General features: G+C 43.7%; 1 protein-coding gene across 1 annotated transcript; it reads right to left on the bottom strand.

Moving 5' to 3' along the window:
• Window positions 1-13,366: 13,366 nt before the first annotated feature.
• LOC114601305 (solute carrier family 2, facilitated glucose transporter member 5-like) lies at window positions 13,367-24,043 on the bottom strand. The gene is made up of 7 exons (XM_077933620.1): window positions 23,924-24,043; window positions 21,830-22,017; window positions 20,839-20,949; window positions 18,704-18,805; window positions 18,454-18,625; window positions 15,783-15,910; window positions 13,367-14,400 (listed from the first exon to the last, which is right to left on the bottom strand). The coding sequence occupies exons 1-7, from the start codon at window positions 24,015-24,017 to the stop codon at window positions 14,227-14,229; spliced, it is 969 nt and encodes a 322-aa protein (XP_077789746.1). The 5' UTR covers window positions 24,018-24,043; the 3' UTR covers window positions 13,367-14,226.
• Between the last annotated feature and the right edge of the window lie 610 nt (window positions 24,044-24,653).

The raw sequence follows: 24,653 nt of genomic DNA, 5'->3' as shown, positions 1-24,653 counted from the left end.
CTCGAGAATCACCCTATGCAGTTATTTACTTGGGATTTTTTTGTTTTTGTTTTTGAATTTCCAAACAAACGATTCTAAGAAAGCTCTTATTGATATCCTCAAATTGCCTTAGTTCAGCTAATGTAGTAATAATATAAGATTCCCTGATGATCTAAAAACAGTCTTCTTCTTTTTTACATTCAGTCTTACCTGTGAAAACAGGGACAAACTGAGAAAGCAGCTTACCTACATTTTATTAGCTGCCATCGTTTCAATATTTTGGCTGAGTCAAAATATATGGAGATCGGAGATGGGCAGTAGCTCAGTGGGTTTACAGGAAAGAGGTCCTAGGCTGAACCCTGAGAACTTCCAGGTGGAGCTAGGAAGGATTTTAACCTGAAGACCTGGAGAAGTGCAGCCAGTCCTTGCAGACAGTATTGGACATACCAGTTGCCCAGCTTCAGCATAAAACAGCTTCCTCTGTTCATTGATTGTTATCTCAGTGGCTTTGTTTGAGCTGCTTGTGTACAGAAATGGATACATTGGGGGGCAACTTGCTTGCAAAAATGTGCTCTCAGGCAAAATTGCATACACGATGTGCATTTCAGGAGAAATGCATGCTAAATTGCTGGGAAATTTTCATTAGGCAAAGGGAATGTGGTGAACTGAACCTAAGACTGGAATAATGAAATATATGTATAAACTGAAATTCATCATCCCTAGGGACACTTCTACATTTCGTTTTCTGAGTTTCATATTTAAATATATAACAAATCAGTTTGTCAGAGAAGTGTTTACCCACCTCTGCTTTCTGTGACTGGTAAATGGCTCTGTTTTGTCCCCCCCTTTTGTCTTTTCGAGATGCCTTTGTTTGTTTAATACCCTACCTTTCTCCCGGTTCAGCACCCAAAGGGGCACATAGTGTCAGGGAACTGACATCGGAGTGAGAGGCGAAGGGGAGGCTCCCAGACGATGCTGGCGAAGGACCCAGCAGCAGGGGGAGAAGCAGCTCAGTAGAGGGGGAAGCTAATCAGCGCAACACCAGGGATAAAGGGGGGCAGATGGGGGAATCGGAGAGAGGGCTCCAGGACTCTTCACTGGACATCAGTGAGGAGAGCACAGGTCCTCCGCTACCCACACCCTCCCTGCGCAGAAGACTCCTGCGCAGTGAGAGGAGGAGGAGACTGGGCGTCAAACAGCTTTTATGTTGGAAGAGGTTTAAGAAACGCCCACTGACGGATTCTGCTAGCGACTGAGGCAGCCACAATGAGAAGGGCTGTACAGTCTGAAAGGTTTAACAAGGCAATTTAGCCTAGAGAGGCGGCAGTTTACGCACGAGTAACTCATACCCATTACACATAGCATGAATGAAAACAGCTAAAAACACACACTATTAAAAACAACACTGAAAACCTTTTAAGCACACAAGTCAATGTACAACACTCATCCTCAGAAAACCCAGCCATAACAGTAACTGAGCACCCGAAGGCCTGTCTTAACAACAACAGCAACAAGTGTTTGTCTACCGGTGAAAGTAAAGCAATGGATGGGGGGCAGGCCCTAGTTTCCCATGGAAGGGAGTCAGCTGCACAATCTGAGAGCAGCTACCGAGAAGGCCTTATTTGCTGTTAACATATCGCTAGCATGGTTTGCCTGTAATGTCTCTTTTAATGGTTCAGTTACATCTCTGGGATTTTTAGAAGGTAAATTTCTAAGACACATCTTGTCTCTTAATGCATAATGTATGTAGAATGCACACACACAAATACTAAACTGCCATTTAACAGGCTTATGACATATGTTTTGGGCAGATGATAATAGATCATTGGACAACTGTTGTTCCCACCCCAAATCTTATCAGCCTAAAGAGTAAATGCTACATTGGGCTTTAAAGGAGGATGCCATACAGAATACAACAGTCTTCAGCAATATGTTATGAGAATGTTGCCCCACATTGATCCTTGGAATGAGAAAAAATGGTTGTCACAGTATTTCTCAGTGCAAACTTTTGAGTGGTGTTGAACATGAATGAGCCCTGTAGATCCATCCAATGAGAAAATGAGCAACACAGTCTATTGACAAATCTAGAAACCAATCACATATGACAACTTACACACTTTGTGCCAATCCTGGAAAACTTCGTGGGAAAGAAAAGGTTTAAGTTGCAATGTGCAACATGGGTTGCACATGGGTCAGAATCTTCCACTGTACCCAAGAGCAGCAGGCTAGCTTAGGTGGTCCCAAGGTGGACCCATTTCACTGCTTTGAAAACTACTTGGAAACTCATGGGTGGTGGGGTGGTGTTGGAGAACAGGCCTGTGTGTGCCATGTTGCGTACCTTGGGACCACCTAAGCTAGCCTGCTGCTCTTGGGTACAGTGGAAGATTCTGACCCATGGCAAGGGTTGAACTAAAATTCCACTGCCAATCTATTTATACATGGACCCGAGGTACATCTTGTCCTTCACCTACCCCAGTATTTATTGGGGATCTATGTCCCATCCCTCTTTGATTCATATGTAATCACCCCCAAGCAGGTAGCATCTACCATTGCAGCAAAACCACCACCATTCCAAAGTTTGGCAGGCTTCGTCCCTTCATCGGGGTGACCATTCCGGCATCTTGCATCCAATTATGGGCAAAAATAAAATATATACAAACATTTCCTTTGTTTTTGTGTTTTTAGACACCAGACTTTAAAATTCCCTACACGAAAACCCCTGGATGTATCTGTCTACAATTTGGTGGAGCAACTTTGCCTGCAAATTTAATCCACTTCTGTGAAAGAAAGAATAACTATGTATATAGGGAATGGGGGCAACAGAGTTTTGTTTTTAACAGATTTCATTTGGTCCCAAATAACAAGAGGGCCTGGTGTTCTCTGGTCCATGGGGTCATGAAGAGTCGGACACGACTAAATGATTAAACAACAACAAGTTGAACTGGAAAGACACAGAGGCTCCCAAACAGTTTTGTGCTTCCCAAAGCTACAGATACAAGTCATATCTTGTCAATGAAATCCGAAGGGCACCATGTCACCCACTACTCCTTTACTTCCATTTATTTGGGCATTGAAATGCCATCTGTCCACCACCCCATCTCCCAGGTATTCTCCTTTGTATGTAACATTACCTTTTCTACCCATACCTCTCATAGTATTTTTTCTTCTTCTTCCTATGAAAATGACTAGAGAAATGGATGCAGTGTTCAAAATTCTACATCCAGGTTCAGGTACCGTAAGTGCGCTCTCTCTCTCTCTCTCTCTCTCTCTCTCTCTCTCTCTCTCATATCTAATGGCACAAAAGTCAAAATTTCATTTTACAAAAACCAACCCTAATTTTATCTAGCAAAGGAACTAGAAAATTAATTACATAGAAGATTAGTGTGACTACATTATAATAAATGGACACCATGGAAGACATGAATGATTGAAAACTTAATATGAACCAGATCTGTAAGAAAGTGGAACTCTTAATATTTATATGATCCATTTAATAGATTTCCCATTTATTTTGGGGCACATCCATTTAATAAGTAACTGATTACCCTGATCTGGAGCAAATTGGCCATAGTCCGTGGAGCTCCATTATGTACATCATGAAGTATGAGCTCATGCACTGGATTGTGGTGTGTTTGTATGTTTGTGTGTATGTGTTTTGGTTTATACCTGTACCCTAACCACCTCCTCTGTAGCCTATCAGGAGAGCTTAAAAATACAAATGAGAGCTTAAAAGAAAAGAAGCAGTGATGGGCAATTACCTTTAGGTTTTACATAGCTAATTTGCCCTACCCTCTCAATATTGGAAGAACTTGTGATTTTGTCAGTCTGAGACAATGGGAAATGGCTGTCCCCTCTCTGTGTCCCTGCTAGCCCTTTCCATTCTCAGAAGCTATCACTGATAGCCTCTTATCTCCAAAACACCTTTCTCTGCAAGTGTCAACTGTGTGTACATCCACATATATTACAGCAGAAAGTGCATGCAAAATGTATACAATTTAAATGCAATGTTTACCCTGCATTTTTTTTTAAGTCCAGAGAAATGAGTTGGATTGAGCTTATGGTTGAGCATGTATGCACAACTCTGGGAATGCCTTTCAGTTCCAAATCAGTATGTAGAGTGGTATTCTTTATTTGTAAGTTACAGTGGTACCTCGGGTTAAGAACTTAAATCGTTCTGGAGGTCCATTCTTAACCTGAAACTGTTCTTAACCAGAAGCACCACTTTATCTAATGGGGCCTCCCGCTGCCACCGCACGATTTCTGAAGCAAAGTTCTTAACCCAAGGTACTATTTCTGGGTTAGCAGAGTCTGTAACCTGAAGCGTCTGTAACCCAAGGTACCACTGTATTGAACTGGAAAAATAAACTCTTGGTAATGTAAGACACATATTTTTAGTTTGTACAGGCACCGATCATTTTAGGCATATCCAATTGATGCACGATCATCAACACACGGTTCCTTTTGGACCCAGAAGAAGGCAGAATGGGGGCGGAATGGGGTGGGGCATAACATTTCCAGAGATCAGAAAGAGACTTTTGTCTGTGTCTGGATACAATTGGGCACCTTTTTGAATAAAAAATGACAGACTGAACCTTTCAAAACTGCACTGATTTCATAGAATCATAGAATCATAGAACTGTAGAGTTGGAAGGGACCCTGAGGATCATCTAGTCCAACCCCCTGCAATGCAGGAATATGCAGCTGGTCCATACAGGGATCGAACCTGCAACCTTGGTGTTATCACTGACCTTTTATTTTTTTGCTCCTTTTAATTTCTGAGCAATACTGAGTTTGAGACCGCTAGTATAACATAAAATATAAAAGAAGGAAAGGTGTGTTTCTCTCTTTTAGTTGGTAAAGCAAATATCTGGATTCTTCACTGTCCATTTGAGGCGAAATCTCTGAGAAAGTGGGATTGTGGGAGGAGAAAAGGAAGAGAGCAGCTGACAAAATATTTCTGTTAATAAAATGATTGCATGGATAGCCAGAGGGAGAATGACCTAATGTAAAGGGGATGCATTAGGATTTACAGTAACATCAACATACGTAGCTATTCCATATTAAGGAGACAACCCTACAGGTCAGTTCTGAATTGCTAAGAGACAATGGTAATTTTAGTGAGGAAAGGAAGCAGACATAATCAGGACTAAATAACAGGGTTTTTTCCAGCTGCATTGAAAAATCTCAGGCTTCCTGTTTTTCTCCATTATTATTTCTCCCACATAACATCATGGGATACAATCAAAATGCAGTATCAGTCACTCAACAATTGCAATATATTCTGCTGCAGTTTCTTTGGAAGCATTTAAATTGTGCAAACTTTCCTAAAGTACAAATTTTTGATGCATTCTTCAACCTAAAGTTTGTTTCCACTAGTGCTGTCCGCGGTCTAGAACTGAAGACTTGGGCCCAGACTGAAAGCCTTCATGGAGTGGGCTTGTTGGTGGATTCGGCCTGGTTATGGCACATTAAAAGAGCCGTGATGGATCAAGGGCCCATCTAGTCCTTTGAGAAGGCTGCAATCAGGACATGAGCTCAACAGCACTCTCAGAGCTAGGAAAAGCACTGAACAATCATCAGTCATTTACCTTTCTCCAACTCAGGCCTTATGCTTTTCCATCTCCAAACCCCAACTCCAAACTCCAAACTTTGGCTCCTCAAACAGAACTGCACTGGCTACACATGTTCCCTGCCCCCACAAAATCTGACATTCATGCAAAAGCACGCACAAGTCCATTACTTGTGGGGCAGATTACCAGATGTCTTGGATGGAGAGTTGTGGTTGTTGGTGGTGATGGTGATAGCAGTACGCTGCTGAATACCAGCTGCAGGAAATGCCAGGAAGGCAGAGTGCTCTTGCACCCAGGACCTGCTTGCCAGGTTTTCACAGTTTGCTTCTGTAAGAACATGTAGCTGGGCTTGATGGGCAAATTGGGGCATGTTGTTGTTTAGTCGTTTAGTCGTGTCCGACTCTTCATGACCCCATGGACCAGAGCACGCCAGGCACTCCTGTCTTCCACTGCCTCCCGGAGTTTGGTCAAACTCATGTTCGTAGCTTCGAGAACACTGTCCAACCATCTTGTCCTCTGTCGTCCCCTTCTCCTTGTGCCCTCAATCTTTCCCAGCATCAGGGTCTTTTCCAGGTAGTCTTCTCTTCTCCTGAGATGGCCAAAGTATTGGAGCCTCAGCTTCAGGATCTGTCCTTCCAGTGAGCACTCAGGGCTGATTTCCTTCAGAATGGATAGGTTTGATCTTCTTGCAGTCCATGGGACTCTCAAGAGTCTCCTCCAGCACCATAATTCAAAAAAATGGGACATACTAGACATATTAATACCACATAGGCTGAGCCTGGAGGATAGTAGCTTCTGAGTAATCTATCCTCAAAGCACTATAACAGTTGTTTTGGCAGCAGCATCTCAAAAGCAAAAGCCAAAATGTTTTGTTTTGTAATTTATAATATATGAGAAGCATCACAAGCCTCCTACATTACTGCTGTGAATGGCATTAATAGGGTTGCCATATCTTGAAGAGCAAAAAAGAGGACAACCCAAGCTGCTGCCAGCCCGAACCAGGGAAGCCAAGGAGCCTCTTTCCCCAGTTGGGACTGGCAGCAGCAGCGGTTTGCAGAGCAGCCCAAGTCTGAGCCCAAACCGTCCGAGCCTCCCAAAATCTCCCAAACCTGGACATTTCCGTGAAAATGTAAAAATCAGCCCAGATGGGCATGCTGGCTGGGATCACATAATGAAGGAGGAAAAAGCTGTAATAGATGGACTTCCGGGTTGGTGCCTCTGGCAATGGCGGAATTCCTCTGATCGGGAGGAATTTGCCCCATGGGAATTTGGGTCTGTACCGCCACGGCGAAGGCAGAGACCCGTAAAAATCACAGGCGGGAGAAGCCTGTGAATGTGGGATTCGGCGGGCACCTTTTGCGCCTCCCCTACTCGCGGGGAAACCTGGTTTCGGGGATCCGGAGCGACGTGGGGTGAGCGGCACGGTGCTTCGAATCGTCTGCTTCTTCCACGGAGCGAAGCTGCATAGCTGTTGCCGGAGAGCACTGACTTTTTCCTGTGGACAATTTGACTCTAAAGTAATTACCCGTGAGTAGAGCTGAAGTGGGAGAATTGGATTTTTAAATGTTTAATTTGGTATCAAAACTGGGAGGTTCAATACAGGAAGTCCGCCTTCCCCTTTTGTAAATAAACTAAAACAATGAGGCTGCAAGCTGAAGTCTTGGAAAGCCTTTTGTAAAAGACTAAATTTCCATCGGCAAAGAACTAAACCCCCCCTTTGGAGACAGGAGAAGAGGGGGGGAAGTGGTGGACTGAATATGCCTGTAGGAGAGAGTCAAGAGAGTTAAAATACCGCCGCTCTGACCCTGGAAACAGGCTGCTAGCAGGATCGATGTCTTTTGGAATGTTCATTGACAGCGTTTAGAACGTTCATTTACAGGTAGCTAAACAAGAGAATACACTGGGAAAGAAACACATTCTCCATGCAATAGTTTTTTTCACAAAGTAAGTTGGGTTCTGACATCACAATTTACTGAGAGCCAGTGTGGTGTAGTGGTTAAGAGCGGTAGACTCGTAATCTGGTGAACCAGGTTTGCGTCTCTGCTCCTCCACATGCAGCTGCTGGGTGACCTTGAGCTAGTCACACTTCTTTGAAGTCTCTCAGCCCCACTCACCTCACAGAATGTTTGTTGTGGGGGAGGAAGGGAAAGGAGAATGTTAGCCGCTTTGAGACTCCTTAAAGGGAGTGAAAGGCGGGATATCAAATCCAAACTCCTCCTCCTCCTCCTCTTCTTCTCTTCTTCTTCTTTTTCTTCACTCCCCACCAGAACAAGTGAGTGTTCAGTCCAGTCTTGCAATTTAAACATGATATTGCTGTGTTTGGGGGCATCAAAGTTCAACCATGGGACACCTCCCAGCTCTTGCTTGCGTCCGAAGCAGAAAGAGTGGAGTGGAAGGAGAGGAGTACCAGAGGTAGGGCATGGCCCCTCTTAGCAACATGGAGACTCCCACTGAAAAAGGTTCCAGGTGGGGTGATGGTGCAGGAAACAACATGATGAGGAGGAAGAAGGTGAGAAGAAGCCACTGAGGAGCAGGAGCAATGGCAAGAGCTTTCTTCCCCTTCCAAGGGAAGTGGGTCCAGTGGTCTGCCCTCTGTCAGCAAGGAAAACCAGGAGTGAGCTGCAGCCCTCACAAAGCCCCGGAGGATGAAGAGGACAGCCCACCTCTCTTAAGGCATCACTCTGGGATCCCACATAGCAGTTGCCTGGGCTGTTCCCAGGCACCTCCTCTGAACCAGGTTGCCACTTAACTAGGTGAAAAGAAGATCAGTAAAGTCCCTGGTTTAACATGCCAGAGACTTTGTTGTTGTTGTTGTTGTTGTTGTTTAGTCGTTTAGTCGTGTCTGACTGTTCGTGACCCCATGGACCAGAGCACGCCAGGCAATCCTGTCTTCCACTGCCTCCCGCAGTTTGGTCAAACTCATGCTGGTAGCTTCGAGAACACTGTCCAACCATCTTGTCCTCTGTCGTCCCCTTCTCCTTGTGCCCTCCATCTTTCCCAACATCTTTTCCAGGGAGTCTTCTCTTCTCATGAGGTGGCCAAAGTATTGGAGCCTCAGCTTCAGGATCTGTCCTTCCAGTGAGCACTCAGGGCTGATTTCCTTCAGAATGGATAGGTTTGATCTTCTTGCAGTCCATGGGACTCTCAAGAGTCTCCTCCAGCACCATAATTCAAAAGCATCAATTCTTCTGTGATCAGCTTTCTTTATGGTCCAGTGCCAGAGACTTAAGTTTGGGGTTAACGGGACACAGAGGTAAGGGAGACCTGCGTGTACTTTCAAGGCAACCATCAAAGGGAAAAAGACACCAGTATGGTGCTGCATTCAATGCTACTCAGAGTACAACTAGCATGAGCTACAATGCACGTGTCCCTAACCTACTCCCTTCTGAGGTCACAAAGGTATTGAAAAAGAAGCAATTTTATCTCATCCAGTCCCAGCCCTTAAATAGAAATAGTAAACAAACAAAAAAATTTTGGATGGGATCATTAAGTGTGCAGTGCTAATATGTGTAGCTTCTTCTGTTCCTGGAGCGCTGCCGCAATGAAGTCATTCAAATTCTCCCTGTTTGGCTGGCAGAGTGCTTGCTCGGGAGAAGGGGAGGGGGCGTCCAAGAACAAGCTGTCCCAAAGGAAACCGCCCACAAGGACAGCTGTTAGAAGAAACAACCCAGAGACATTTGCAAAGAAAACACACACACACGCCTGTGTTTCATAAGGATTCAAGTCTGAAGGGTGTTAACAGTAACTGATTTCAACACTTCCTTGAGGCCTGATCTTTCCTCTATTAGCTCTTCTGAAGTGGTGGTTTGTCTGGGGAATGGTTCCAAACACTCTGAGATGTTCCATCGCCCACAAATGGGCCCTCTTTTTTTTGAACAGGGGAGTGACAGTCCTCTGATGGGGGTTGCAGAATGGCAGTATCCCAAGGCTTCGGGGTTCTGAGGCAAACTTTTCATAACTTACAATGCCTGGGAATGAATCCAGGACCTTGTCCATGCAAACCTCATGTTCTTCCGCTGAGCTAAAAACAACAACAACCAAAGACAAGTGTGGAGCCTCAACCATGGAATTAAGGATGCACCAGAATTATGTAAAAGTTCCAATTCAGATTCAGTTCAGATTTCATATGGACTCCTAGAGACAGCTTAAGAGCCCAGTTCAGAATGAATCTGCACCAATCAGAAGCTGTGCCTTGGTTTTCAAACATTTCGGAAGTCAAATGGACTTCCGGAATGGATTAAGTTTGGCGCTTTTGTTTTTGCTATTTATTTTGCATTTTTGTTTTTGAGGCTTTTTCGGTTCATTTGTTTTTGTGACTGTGTGGAACCCAGTTCAGCTACTGATTGATTGATTGATTGATTGATTGATTGTGTGATTGCGGAAATGGATAAAAGCCCCCCTATCCAAACAATGACTATCATCAGTGCAGGTAAGAAAATAATAATAATTTTAATTTTTTATCATCTACAATAGTGTCATATTTATTTTATAGTACATTGATTATTGCTTTCATTTTATGGATCAGTGGTTTTGTTAGATTGTAAAATTCATCTTAAATTGCTGTTTTAGGGGTTGTTTTTAAAAGTCTGGAACAGATTAATCTATTCCACATTACTTTCTAACGGAAAGCACACCTGGGTTTTGGAACGCTTTGGTTTTGGAACGGACTCCCGAAAAACATTGAGTTTGAGAACCAAAGCACCACTGTATCTGAAAATAATAATTATTTGGGCAGTTCACCAGCATTTCTACTCACAATCACATTGGATCTGGGTACAGAGATGCATATGAGCCCATTCTGGTCAATTAGATTGTCATCTAGGTAAAGGTAAAGGGACCCCTGACCATTAGGTCCAGTTGTGACTGGGGTTGTGGCACTCATATCGCTTTACTGGCCAAGGGAGCGGCGTACAGCTTCCAGGTCATGTGACCAGCATGACTAAGCCGCTTCTGGCGAACCAGACCAGCACACGGAAACGCTGTTTACCTTCCCGCCGGAGCGGTACCTATTTATCTACTTGCACATTGACGTGCTTTCGACTGCTAGGTTGGCAGGAGCAGGGACTGAGCAACGGGAGCTCACCAGATCGCGGGGATTCGAACCACCCACCTTCTAATCGGCATATCCTAGGCTCTGTGGTTTAACCCACAGCACCACCCGTGTCCCAGATTGCCATCTACTGCTCTGCATTTACTTGGAGGAGGGCTTTAAGCATGGCAGCACTTTGTGGAATAGCATCCCTGTTGAGATACGACAGCACCTGCTATCTGCATTTTCGGAAAACAACTGAAGGCAGTTTTGTTCCAACAGGTTTCCCCAGCTGTATAAATGGGCCTTTGCATTGCCTTTTTTCTCTCTAGAAAAAAGATATTTGATAAGCAATAATGCTTCTCTGAGGGGGAAACTCAGTTTGTAGCACCTTGGGTGCTATGCTTTAACCTTTTTTTTATTATGTGAACTGTATTTTTCTCCGTTCACAGCTGAATGCAATCATTTAGGGGTAGAACTTGGCCAGATGACTCCATTCAGATTTTCACCAGATTTCCAGGGCCAGTGGCAGTGCTATCTCTACTTAGAAAGGTAGAAGGTGACATCTTCTTTTATTTTTGAGATTAGCGGCATGGAACAAGCCAGGCATGATATTGACTGTCCTTGAACTCTGTCATCGGCTGCAAGTGTTGCAGAAATAACAGCCTGCGTGAGACTGAAGTAATCTTGGACAATAGGAAGATGGTAAAAAGCTCCACAGCTGTGCTTCAAAGTCATAAAATGATGCATACTGAATATGAAAAAGCAGAGGAGATGAAGGAGCCGCCTGAAGACTAGATCCAGCTGCTGGGGCTGCTCTGTGTTGCCCCAGCAGACAAGCAGAAGTATAAACTGATGGTATGAAAACTTGATGGTTTTGTACATTCAGTTGGACCAATATTATTTTGTGCCATGTTTTGCCAATGTGCAGAAGGAAACATGGGCACTGATAAAGTATCAGGATGAAATGATACATAATATAATTAACTGGTGAAGTATTTCCACCCGTTTATGTGCTCCTGAACACCATAGCTTCTAAGCCATGTGAAATAAAGTTGCAAAATGAATGGTAGGCAAAACCAGTTAATCATAAAAATAATCATGGGGCAGGGCACCATGCCTTAAATGCCCGTTGAAATTTTAAAAAGTCTTTAAGTGCAAGAAGTTCAGTCTCAGACAGAAAGATTCCATCTAAGAATCCATATCGAGGTTCCTGCTACTACTTTTGTTGTTGTTGCTGCAGTGTTTCATCACTAAAGGGATGTCCACATGTGCAGATTGTTGATGTAGTTAGGAAGAGAAAAAAGAGCAAAATAAACAAAAGCTGCGACAAACTGTGTGCATACTCAAATTCCACAGTGATCTTTTCTATTAAGGAATCCTAGATTCACAAGAACTGGGGTTCTTAGATGGATCTAAGGGAATAGTAAAGGAATAAAATGGTTATGGGACATTCTCTCATCCACATGATTTATAGACCAATCCTGCAATCCCCTATGTGTTATATTCTTTTAAAACCCCTTTCACTCCGTAGCCAAACTTTGCAGTAGAGAAATCCAACAGTTAATTACATGCTGTATGTATGAAGAAGAGTGCTCTTATAGAAATTTATTAAGAGAAGAGGGAGGAGAGTTTAAATTGAAAGAATTTGAGGACTTGAGAGGGCATAACATTGTTAGTTGTTTAATGTATGATTATTGTGTTTTTATTTCTGGAGAGTAGTAAATGGGGTATTTTATGACTCCAGGGACAGAACAACTTGGCAAGCTTTGAGTACTGTATACCTCTGTATTTGGGACAATTGTTGTTTTGCAATTTCAAAATATCTTGGTTCCGTCCTACCTTCTCTCATTACTGAATGACCTGCCCCTTTTTCTTGCACTGAAAAAGAAACTACCCTTTCTTCCTCAGATACGGAGAGTGCACCATTCCATCCCGTGGAAGGAATAAAGCACTAGCAAATGTAATGTTTCTGAAGAACCCTTGATCAGGCAGAAAATATATCTGCAAGACTTGCACCTCTTTCCAAGATTTTTTGCCAGGAGGAACACGCTGATGAATGTCACATGCTGCTCTGAATTCCGGGAAGGATCTGTTGGATCTGCAATGTCCTCATTCCAGTCCCAAGCAGATGGAGAGTTTGACACACACACACAACTACAGCTTTCCGTTTACAGTTGCCTTGACATAGACACAGACACTTGTGGTCCAAGACATCTGCCCATATCTCCCTTTTAGTATAAGCATTAGATAGGAATCACAGCACTGTGATTGGAGAAAAAGGATAGCCCTGGTAAAATCAGTTCCTGATTGGAAGCTGTACTTCAAGGATAGGGAACTAGACCTGGGCCCAGATTGACAGGTGTATGGGTGCCCCACCTGTTTCTCACCTGGCATCATTATGACAGTAGGGCTGCCAATACCAACCAGAAAATTGGCACCAACAGCTTGCTTTGAAAGGAGATGGCTTCCTTCCTTCCTTCCTTCCTTCCTTCCTTGATGAATTGCTACTTTGAGCATTATATTTGTGTTTATTACATTTATATACAACCCTTTTCTTCCAAGGAGCTAAAGGTGGTGCACATGGTTCTGTTCTTCATCATGTCATCCTTACAACAACCCTTTGAGGTAGGTTAGGTTGAGAGGTGGTGACTGGCCCAGTGTCACCCAATGAGCTTTCTGGCTGAGTGGGGATTTGAACCCTGCAGACTCCCAGGTCGTAGTCCAACACTCTAACCACTACACCACACTGGCTCTCAGGAGATGGCTTCTGATCCCATCAGCTGAATTGATGGCGAGAACAATCCTTTCAGAAGTCTCTGTGTAAGTGGGTTGAATGCAAACCACTTGCAGACAGAAGTCAAAGGGCTGGTTCTCCACACTCATGAGACGATTGATAGTCCTTGTAAGTGGTTTACATTCAGACTGTGAATTTACTTCAGACTACTTAGGACATGAGCAGCAATCCAGTTAGGTCAAAAGGCAGGCAGTGTCGGCTTAGTACTGAGGTTTCATAAATAGGGAGTTAAGCCTGAGTTAAGCCTGACATGAGGGAACTGGTCCTTCGGATACTGTTGGACCCCCAACTCCCATCTCCCATGAATTTTGACTATGCTGAGTTCAGCAGATATGTATTAGTCCAATAATTTCGGGAGGGTCATTCCTGAGAAGTTATCCCCAGCATGAGTTACGCACTTCTCCATCTCTCCTTACAGGAATCGACTCAGACTTAACAGGCCTCTGTTTCCTAAGCTGCCATTGCTGCATATCAGTAACAAATAAACAAAACTGAGCTGCAGCCAATTCCAGAGGTGCATCTAGTTCAGCCCAGCCCAAATATCAGCCACACAATATTCACAAACAACTGCAGAGGTCTAGAAGGGTAGCAACCGATGAGGCGTATGTCTGTTGTTTTCTTGAAATATTCCCGCTTTCACAAAAAAGCCAGGAAACTGGGGTGGAGTGGGATGAGAAAAGAAGGTCTTGTCTTCAGCCCAGGAGGGAAGTTGCTACTATTGAAATTTAGCCAACTGGGCATAAAGAGTTGAAGGATAACAGTAACTACTCTTTTGGAATCCTTCCATTAGTCTTAAAAATCTATTTAATAGACAAACAAACAATCTGCCAAAAGGGGTGCTTCCTGAGTTTCTACTTTCCCGCCTGCTTCTGGATGTGGATCTTCACGGCCTTTTTCAATGCTGTGCGTCTCCTGATACCCACAAAGGTCCTGTTTTTCGTTTCTGGGACGTACCGGAAGATATAAAAAATTGTGGCTACAGAGATAGGCCAGAAAAGAAGGAAAATGAAGGCTCCAATATATGCCTAGAGATGAAAGAAAAGGAGAGGGGAGGAAAGAATCAGAATCTTTTTATTCGCCTGTTCTACAAATATTCTCCTTGACTTTCTCCCACAAAGAGATCAAGACCACTCATCCTCTTACCCTTGCTGCCATATTTGCGCCAGATGGCAGTTCAGGATGAGGGGTGGATTGTGAAGCTCCTGGCATTTCTGCCCCATATTGGCCTGCCTCAGTTTTGCTTCATGCTGTCTTGCACATTGAGGGTTGGGACCTTCCTGCTGCTACCACTTGTCCCAGAACCTTGCCAGTCCACCCAAAAACCTAGCTAAGTCTTTCTTGCCTTGGAAGGTACTATTGGTCTTGGGGGTGGGGGAGGAGACTATGCTGAGTCCTCCCTGCTGTTGTGCTGCTCCCTAATTATTGAGTGACCTCTATCCTTATGACCAGGGCTGGCCCATGACATTTCGGCACCTGAGGCGAACCACAGAACAGCATACACATCCCACTGGGGAAGAAGGGGCGAGATCTGTATCAGGAACAGGGTCGTGGTGAAATAAAGATCTACATCAGGAAACCAGCAGCACCTCCTTTTTGCCAAGAGGTCAGTGTAGAGGTGGCATGGTGTGTGGCAGGGCCCAGATCCAGTCTCCAAGCTGTGCATGCTACAGCTGCTGCTGCCACCATACCTCTGTTGTAAGGAATAATGACTGGTGTCTCTCTTACTTGTGGCGAGAGAAAACCAATCACAGTTATGAACACATAACACTGCCTTCTACAGAGACAGACTACTTGTCCATCTAACTTGCTATTGTCTATGCTGCCAGGAGGCAGCTCTACAGCTTCTCAGACAGAGATATTTTGAGGACTTCCGTGGAGGTGTCTGACGTTCATTCTGGGACCTTCTGCATGCAAACCATGTGCTCTGTCAGTGAGATGTGGGTTATCACCTGACAGCAAGAGTGATTTGCCCAAAGACATGGGTTGCTCATGGGCTTCATGACCAACTGGGCATTTGAAGCCCAAGTCTGCCTACTAAATGTAGAAGCCGTGGCCACCTAGAAGTTGTAGGGTTTCAACTCCCATAAGCCCTAGCAAGAATGGCCATTATGCAGAGATGTTAGAATTTACAACCCATCAACATCTAGAAGGGCAAAGTTTCCCCATCAATACACCGAACCCAGCTGACAAACGTATGCTGCATATTTCTGAAACAATCTAACATTCAGCTTTAACAAAACACACTGACTGGGTTGGGGAAGGGGAAGGAATAATGGCAGATAAATCAAAATCACTCTAAAGAGTTGTGGGTTTGGAGGGGGACAATAATGGTGTGGGAAGGGGTTGAGCTTAGTTTAGTGGCTGAAAAGATGCACCCTTTATCAAACTGACATTCAAAATCACTCACCTCCGCATAAATGGTTGTCATGTCTGCAAGATAGCTCGTTAAACAATGCACTATTCCTGCGATCACAAGGGCTGATGATCGAGATGACTGAAGAAACAACTCCATCACAATTACAGTTGGAATAGGACCTAAGTAGAGAGAAATGATTCAGAAACTGAATACCATCTTTTCACCTTTTGGGGGGAGTATCTATTGTATTCACATCTTTTGCATCATCTAAAGAGCACAGAACATCATCTGAGCACTTACCTGTTCCTAAGCCTTCTCCAAAGATGAACAAGAGGTCAACAACTGAGCTGAAATACACCATTTCTGGGAAGGTGGCCTGTTGAAGAAAGTAGGGTAGTATTTGTCAGTATCTAAGCTCACAGTCAGAGGTTAACTGGCCTCCCCCGAGGCAATTGAGCGAGATACTGTGTTTACCTTCCGTCTGCGACCCCCGGCAGGCTAGGTAAACAAACCAGGCGATTCTTCTCATTAGACGTGAGAAAGAACACACCCTCTGCTTCCCGGCAGGCTAGGTAAACAAACCCGGCGATTCTTCTCATTAGACGTGAGAAAGAACACACCCTCTGCTTCTCTGCTTCTCTCCCTCCCTGCATTCTCCCCAGGGAGGTGAAATGAGACAGACAGGAGTCCTTTTTACATGTTTTATTCCTGTCCATTCAGCAGCACATAGAATCGAGACTGCACCCTTCAGACTCCATCATAAGAGTCACAACTCCGCCCCTGCACTTCCAGCACAGGTCAGATTACACTCTGAGCTAACATCCGGTGCTCAGTACAGAGAAAAGACTGCCCCTTTTCTCCAACAGTACATCTCCAGACAATAACATCCTGTTTTGCTTTCCAGCCACCTGCAGCTGGCTTTTGCATTGGTGCTTTTTCCTGACAGTATTTCCATTACATACTGGGGGTCATTTATACCTGGATTTCATGTGTCCATATTTAGGCAACATTTTCCACATGTAAAAGGTAAAGGACCCTGACAGTTAAGTCCAGTCGTGAAGGACTCTGGGGTTGCGCCGCTCATCTCGCTTTACTGGCTGAGGGAGCTGATGTTTGTCCGCACACAGTTTTTCCGAGTCATGTGGCCAGCATGACTAAGTCGCTTCTGGAGAAACCAGAGCAGCGCACGGAAACACTGTTTACCTTCCCACCAGAGTGGTACCTATTTATCTACTTGCACTTTGATGTGCTTTCGAACTGCTAGGTTGGCAAGAGCTGGGACCGAACAACAGGAGCTCACTCTGTCGCGGGGATTCGAACCGCGACCTTCTGATCATCAAGCCCTAGGCTTAGTGGTTTAGACCACAGCACCACCCATGTCTGAACATGTAGTCGCTCTCAAACAGCTCCTATTCTGCATGTTCCTCCCTGTAAATTCAGATTTCACAAATCCAAGGATAATCCAAATAAAAATAAAAAATACAACTCCATTCAAGGCAAAAGACACATCACCTCACTTTTTTCCCCAGTGGGATGAAGTATCCTTTTTGGCTACTCCCATTTCCACACACCCTACCTCCCCATAACACCAATTCTGTGTGGGTAGCAGTGGCACCTATTTTTATGATCTCTGCTGTTTTGTTTCTCATTTTTATTTTTATTTTAATCAGATTTGTGCAATTCAGGAACTGAAAAATGATGAATTCTCCAGATCTCCCTGCTTCATTCTCTCCCCCCCCCCCCCTTTACCATTGATTATAATAATCTTCCTGTTTTGGTACTGAAAATGCCTATCTTTGGGGGATTGAACGTAAAATGAAGTATGCCATAGAAGTTTGCAATGAATTGGGGATGTGTGGATATGCGCTCTCTGTGCTATTGTGACAAATGCAATTTCTTTGAAAATGCTCATTGTCGTCTTAGCTGATTCCTGCATGTATGCCCAGTTTGTGAAAAATCAACACATTCTTAAAAAAGGAACCTGGAAGACAGGACAAAGACAAAAGGAAATGCCAGCTGGTACTAATGGGAACGAGTGGATTTTTTCTTCGATTCCAACCACAAATGTACATGTGTGTGTAGGAAACATGGATTCAAACAGAGGAAACATGGATTCCACATGAGATTAGGCTCAAATGTGGATGAACCCTTAATGCCAGGTGTCCTTCATGTAGCTCAGGGGCAATCAATGTGGCATCCTCCAGATGTTGCTGGATCATAATTCACATCATCCCTAATCATTCCCCATGCTGGTTGAGGCTGATGCAAACTGGAATCCAACATCTGGAGTATAGGAACTCTTGATACATCCCATATTTGCAACTGCCACCTCTTAAAAAATATTTCATTTATTTGCTTTTCTGATAACATTCCACATCAATAAAGCATAAACAAAAATGATACAAAAAAGAAATATAGTTCCTTTCAGAGATTCAGAAAACATTCATTGACTTCCTATCTTCTCTTTCCATGGTTCTTGGAAACTTCTGTTGTTATTAACCCTAGCAGTAGTGCTTCTGGGTTTTTAACAAAAGGTTTTTTTAAATCATTTCCCAATAATTTTAAATTATGCTGCATGACCACCACATGTGGTAGAAGGTTCCTTCTGTTGTTTTATACTTCCAACAGTTACCTTTTATTGATTTTGACATTTTTGCTAATCTGTTGGTTGTCAGATACCACCTATGCTATATCTTCATAATTTTTTCTATTAAGCAATTACCATCTCTTATTCCATAGAACTGCTGGCCCAAGGAGTGAAGATCTCTTTGAGAGCTCTTGCCTTGGAGTGGAACACCCACCTGACTTTCACAGGGAAGATCAGAAAATGGAAAATATTTCAAGAAAGTAAATGTTCTGTCACATCTACTGCCTACTTGCCCAGTACTTTGGAGCTGTTACAGAGGAAGGAACAAGAGGCAAAGAGCAGAACCCTTAGTCATTCTCAGTTCCAAATGCCACCAGTCACAAACCTGTAGTTCCAGGCTCAGGGTTAACAGAACACAGGAAATGATACTCATTCCAAAGCCAATGAGAAGCATCAACCTGTGCCCCTTGGAATCAGCGAGATAGGCCTAAAGAGTATAAAGAGAAAGAAAAAGATCTTCTTAGCTACAAGCTAGTTAGCTTATGCCTTTACCTGTACAGCTGGCAGAAAGCACTATTAAAGATAAAATTAAAAGCATATATACGAACAAGTCATGCTGAAGAAATCCTAGCTTGGTTTCTCTCCCTGCTAACGACACTTTTGGATTTCTTTGAGAGTGTCAGTATAAGAAAACATAAACGATGCATATTGGGGCAATTCTCCCCATTAAAATCTCCCCACTACACGGTGGGCAGCTCAAGGAAAATGTTGTCCCCAGCACATGGCAGCTGTGAAAAAAAGTGAATTCTCTGTAAGGGATCAACAGGGAGGAGACTGAAGATAAAACTCCTGAAGTAATAATGCCATTAGACAAAATTTTCACAACAGCAATATCACAGCATTGGAAAAGGTGTAGAAGAGTCCAGCCATGATTATAAGGTCAAATAGTTCAGTTGCTTAAAGTATGGTGCTGATAACAGCAAGGTTGCAGGTTTGATCCCCATATGGGACAACTGCATATTTCTGCATTGCAGGAGGTTGGACTAGACTCAGGATGCTGTGATTCTATGAAGTAACTCCCCGGTTTGGAAAGAGTTGAACATTGGGGCAGGAGATTCGTTTGGGGGGGGAAGCAAAGCAAGGGGGCACATGGTAGAGGTGTACAGAGATATCTTAGCTAGCAGTCTTTAGGTAACAACTGCATCCCAGGCTTAGGTAATTAGTTATCCAACCCCAGCTCAGCCAATGATATAAGTTGGCAGAACTGGGGGCAGTGTAAGTTCCAAAAAAGGGGATATTCTGGGTGTGTGGCAGGGATGGGACCAGAGAGTGATGACTTAAGCACATTCAGCCCAGTCATGTGACCTGGCAATGTGGCGTAGAGTGCTATTTTAAAGGCTTGTTTAACAACAACAACAACAACAACATTTTATTATTTATACCCCACCCATATGACTGAGTTTCCCCAGCCACTCTGGGCAGCTCACAGCACATATCAGAACATACTAAAACATCAAACATTGAAAACTTCCCAATACAGGGAAGCCTTCAGATGTCTTCTAAAAGTCAGTTGTTTCCTTGACATCTGAATGGAGGGTGTTCCACAGAGAGGGTGACTCTACTGAGAAGGCCCTCTGCCTTGTTCCCTGTAACCTCACTTCTCACAGTGAGGGAGCCAGTGGAAGAACCTTGGAAGAGGATCTCATAGTCTGGACTTAACGATGGGGGAGGAGACGCTCCTTCAGGTTTACTGGGCTGAGGCCATTTAGGGCTTTAAAGGTCAGTGCCAACACTTTGAATTGTGCTCAGAAATGCAATGGGAGCCAATGAAGATTCTTTAGAACCTGTGTTATATGGTCCCAGTGACCACTCTCAGTAACCAGTCTAGCTGCTGTATTCTGGATTAGTTGTTTGTTTCTGGGTCACCTTCAAAGGTAGCCCCACGTAGAGCGCATTGCAGTTTCCCCTCTGCCATGGTTAAGCAGAGCAGCAGCAACCCTAAAATTGGATGTCATGTACCTTGACACCATGTAAATGTACACTGGCTTGCTCTACACCAGCTTCTTCTGTATAGGATTGCTCCCTTCTGCTTTCTCAAAGGATCTTGGGAACTGCAGTTCTATGATAGAAGGATGTGAATTTTCTTTTCTATCTCAAAATAATAATAACATCAAACATATTAACATCAAACATATTAAAACATATTAAAATAATAACATCAAACATATTAAAACAAATTTGAAAAGGGATTTTTCTTTTAAATAATAATAATAATAACCTGCTTCAGTCAACTTGCAGTTTCCATGAACCGCATTTAAATCTATGGAGTTCTCTTACAAAGAAGAATGAGGGAACCTTCATAGACCTACAATTCCCATGATTTATTGAGGGCGGAGGAAGCTGTTGCACCATAAATAGCCATGGAAGGGATGTAAACAGTCGCAGCAAAGACCAGTCCTTTTAAGAAGACTGATTTTCAAGAATTAGAAAGCAAGAGAATAAAAATCTGGGGAGGCTTACCGTAAATGCGGTTGCACAACAATAAAAAACAATTCCGCCTATAACAGTCAGCTGGATGTTATCTGTTTCTACTCCCATAGCCAGGTAGATTCTTTGTGAGTAATAGTATGCCTGAAATCAGACCAACACAATGGAAAGCCTTGAGTGACTGGAAGAAACAACTGGTGGTCACCTAAGGTTATTAGAAATTGAAGACTCCACTTTGGGCTAATGTGAGAAACAGGATGTTGAACTCAGTGTTCTGATTCTGCAATGTTCTTTCTCTCTCTCTCTTTGGACTGAACCTTGTATGTCAGCTGCTCTTAGTCTAGAAGATAAACTACTTCCAGGTTCCTTGCGACCCAGTGTGGTGTAGTGGTTAGAGTGGTTAGACTAGAACCTGGGAGACAAGGGTTCAAATCCCCACTTGCCCATGAAGCTCACTGGGTGATCTTGGGACAGTCAATGCCTTCACACAGATACAGGGAAATACTGAGCACAATTTATCATTTATATGGGGCAGGACTTACTTGCCCCCCTCCCAATTTTTTTTTATTGACACCTATGTTTCCAGGAGAACATGACCATTCATGATGGAAGAGACAGCCAGATGTTTTGGGACAAATCCACCCATTATTCCACCCATTATTGTTGATGACTGCTTTGGTTATATTTGTTGTTATGTATTATTTTATAAGTTGTAAGCTGCCTTGAGCATGGATTTAACAAATAAAATGAGTGAGTGATTCCTAATCATTAGCCATGCTGGCTGGAGGTGATGGGAACTGGGGTCCAACAACATTGGCTGGGCCACAGATTTCACAGTAGGGTGGGGTGGATAGTCCCAGCCCCTGGAATAGAATCCGGAGAACAAAACAGCTCCCTTGGTGAAAAGATCTAGGGCATTCCTCGAGACAAAAAGTGATAACTGGTGCCTCTGAACTTGGTTTGAAATGGACCCTCATTTTACCAGGCTCACCCTCCTAACATTTTAGGATTTTGCTTTCCTTACCGAATTGAGGGCATTGAGGTGTTCTCCACCAATCAAGGCAACTATGGGGAACACTTCTCGTCGTAGGCTTGGGGTCCTCAGCAGTTTTAGAGGATTCATATTCTTTTCTTGCTTCTCAGTGATGTCCTCCAGTTTCAGCTCTTGAATCTCATCCTCCACATCATCCCTTTCTCTTAGCTTCTTCAGTGCTGGATTAGAAAGGATTAGACGTCAAAGGAGGAAAATTCCCCAACAGCATATGAATCACTATGGCTAACCTGACCCAGCAACCAACCCTCCTGCCTCAACAAACAAGCCACAATGCAGTCAACTGAATGCAGCCAACCAAGCTTGGGACCCCCTAATCTCTCACTTTAGAAGAAGAAGAAGAGTTTGGATTTGATATCCTGCCTTTCACTCCCTTTAAGGAGTCTCAAAGCAGCTAACATTCTCCTTTCCCTTCCTCCCCCACAACAAACACTCTGTGAGGTGAGTGGGACTGAGAGACTTCAAAGAAGTGTGACTGGCCCAAGGTCACCCAGCAGCTGCATGTGGAGGAGTGGGGAAGCGAACCCGGTTCCCCAGATTACGAGACTACCACTCTTAACCACTACACCACACTAGCTCACTTTAACAATAAAATGAAATACATAAACAAAGGACCTACCCATATGATGCTGACACAAACCTACTAAACTAAAAATAAGCAATAGAACAAAAAAAAAAAAAAACCACCCACATCTCTCTCCCCCTCCCTTTTCCCCAAATGCAAAAGTGTTTCTCACTAGATGTAAATGAACTGTGAAAAAGACTATGAATTGAAATTGGAGGCAATAGATGTACGTTTCCCTCTTTATCTGTTTTGTAATATAAAAAACTTGAATAAAAATTAAAGTACATGGCTAGGCATAAGCTAAGACATTGTCTGAATGCCTGCCAGGGCCCCTTGGCTCTCATTTTGAAAAACTGGGTGGGCACAGTCATTTGAATAGTTCTTGTTCCAAGTGATGGGCAAACAAGAAGGCACTTCAACAAGTAGGCTGAGTCTGTTTGTTGCAGTGCATCTGACAGTGTGTCCTTGGACACTGGGCCTGAATCTGTATGGCCAGCTCACTGTCCAACTCAAGTTTTGTGTATCTCTGGTTGCTGGAGCAATCTGTGCCTCCTCCACTAGGATGTCCAACACCAGTGGAGTACAAATGTCTCCAAGCAGACTGCTTCCCAGCAACAGACACAGAGAGCAGATCCCATTCCTCCTCTCCCTGTGAGCAGCCCTGCCACAACATCTCCATGTGGTTCATGGCAATGGGTTGTAGTTTAAATCCTATTCAGAGTAAACCTATTGAAATCAATGTACCTAGGTTAGTCATGTTTATTTACTTCATTGAATCTGCGAGACTCCTTACGAGGTCTTCACTGCGAGATCACATTCACCCGGTGCTATACCAGCTGCACTGGCTCCCGGTGGAGTACAGGATCAGGTTTAAGGTGCTGGTTTTAACCTTTAAAGCCCTATACAGCCTAGGACCCTCGTAGCCTCTCCTGGTATGTCCCACAAAGAAACTTACGGTCTTCAAATAAAAACATCTTGAAGGTCCCAGGCCACAGAGAAGTTAGGCTGGCCTCAACTAGAGCCAGGGCTTTTTCGGCTGTGGCTCCGATCTGGTGGAACACTCTGTCACAAGAGACCAGGGCCCTGCGGGACTTGACATCTTTCCGCAGGGCCTGCAAGACAGAGCTGTTCCACCAGGCCTTTGGCCAGGGCACAGCCTGACTCCCTCCCTCGGCAATCTTTGCGGAGCTCTCGCCCAATGGTTGCCAGTGGCTTGAATTAATTAATTTTATAATGAATGATTTTAGAATGTTGTTTATGCTGTACTTTTGTACTGTTTTATTGTTGTTAGCTGCCCTGAGCCCGGCTTCGGCTGGGGAGGGCGGGATATAAATAAAATTTATTATTATTATTATTATTATTATTATTATTATTATTATTATTATTATGAGTAGGACTAGTATTGGATTCCACCTCACGTGTATCTGCTTTGTTACAGAATGGTTGTTGATAACTCTATATTAAGAAGATTAATAGAAACTGTACAATTCAGAATATTTTACCTTGTCTTGCACTCTCTACATCCTTCCTCTGGATGAAAAGATACCTAGGACTTTCAGGAAGGTAGGGCAGCATGAAACTCTGAAGTACTGGCATGATTACAGGAAAGGTTGCCAGAATTGGGATACCTAAGCAAGGAGATAGTGTGGTGATAATGCGGGGGGGAACTGTGCTGGAACATTTTATATGCTGTAAGCCAAAATATTAATTCTTTTGAATTACCTCGTGGGGCCCCAAGAAGTTGCTGAAGAGCAAGTATCTCAAACAACAGATAACCGAGAGAAGAAAACAGATGATGCATCATGGTTATGCCTCCCCTCAGGCTTTTAGGGGAAATCTCAAGAAGATACAGAGGGACAACACCGAAGATTATTCCTGGTTCGATGATAAATTAAAGCACAATTCACAATGAGTGTGTGGCATAATGTGCAGAAATGTATAAACAAGTGTATGATTTCAAGGGATACTTCACAATATGCACATGATGTGATGTGCAGAAATGCATAGGCATGTCTGCATGGCACAGCGAGTCACATTTTTGCTGCATAAGATGCACCTGAGCATAAGATGCACCTATTTTTTAGAGGGGGAATGCAAGTGAAAAAAATTCTTTAAAGAGAGCACCGAGCAGAGCCTGTAGGCATCCCAGGCTCTGCTCAGCGCTTCCTTTCACGAGCCGCGTGGAGCATGTGTGCGGCGCTTGCAAGCTTTTCCCCAAGGAGGGAGGAGGGC

The sequence above is a fragment of the Podarcis muralis genome, chromosome 8, assembly GCF_964188315.1.
Source record: "Podarcis muralis chromosome 8, rPodMur119.hap1.1, whole genome shotgun sequence".
NCBI classification, from domain to species: Eukaryota; Metazoa; Chordata; class Lepidosauria; order Squamata; family Lacertidae; genus Podarcis; species Podarcis muralis.
The sequence above is the reverse complement of the archived record's forward strand: the minus strand, read 5'-3'. Positions and strand labels throughout refer to the sequence as shown.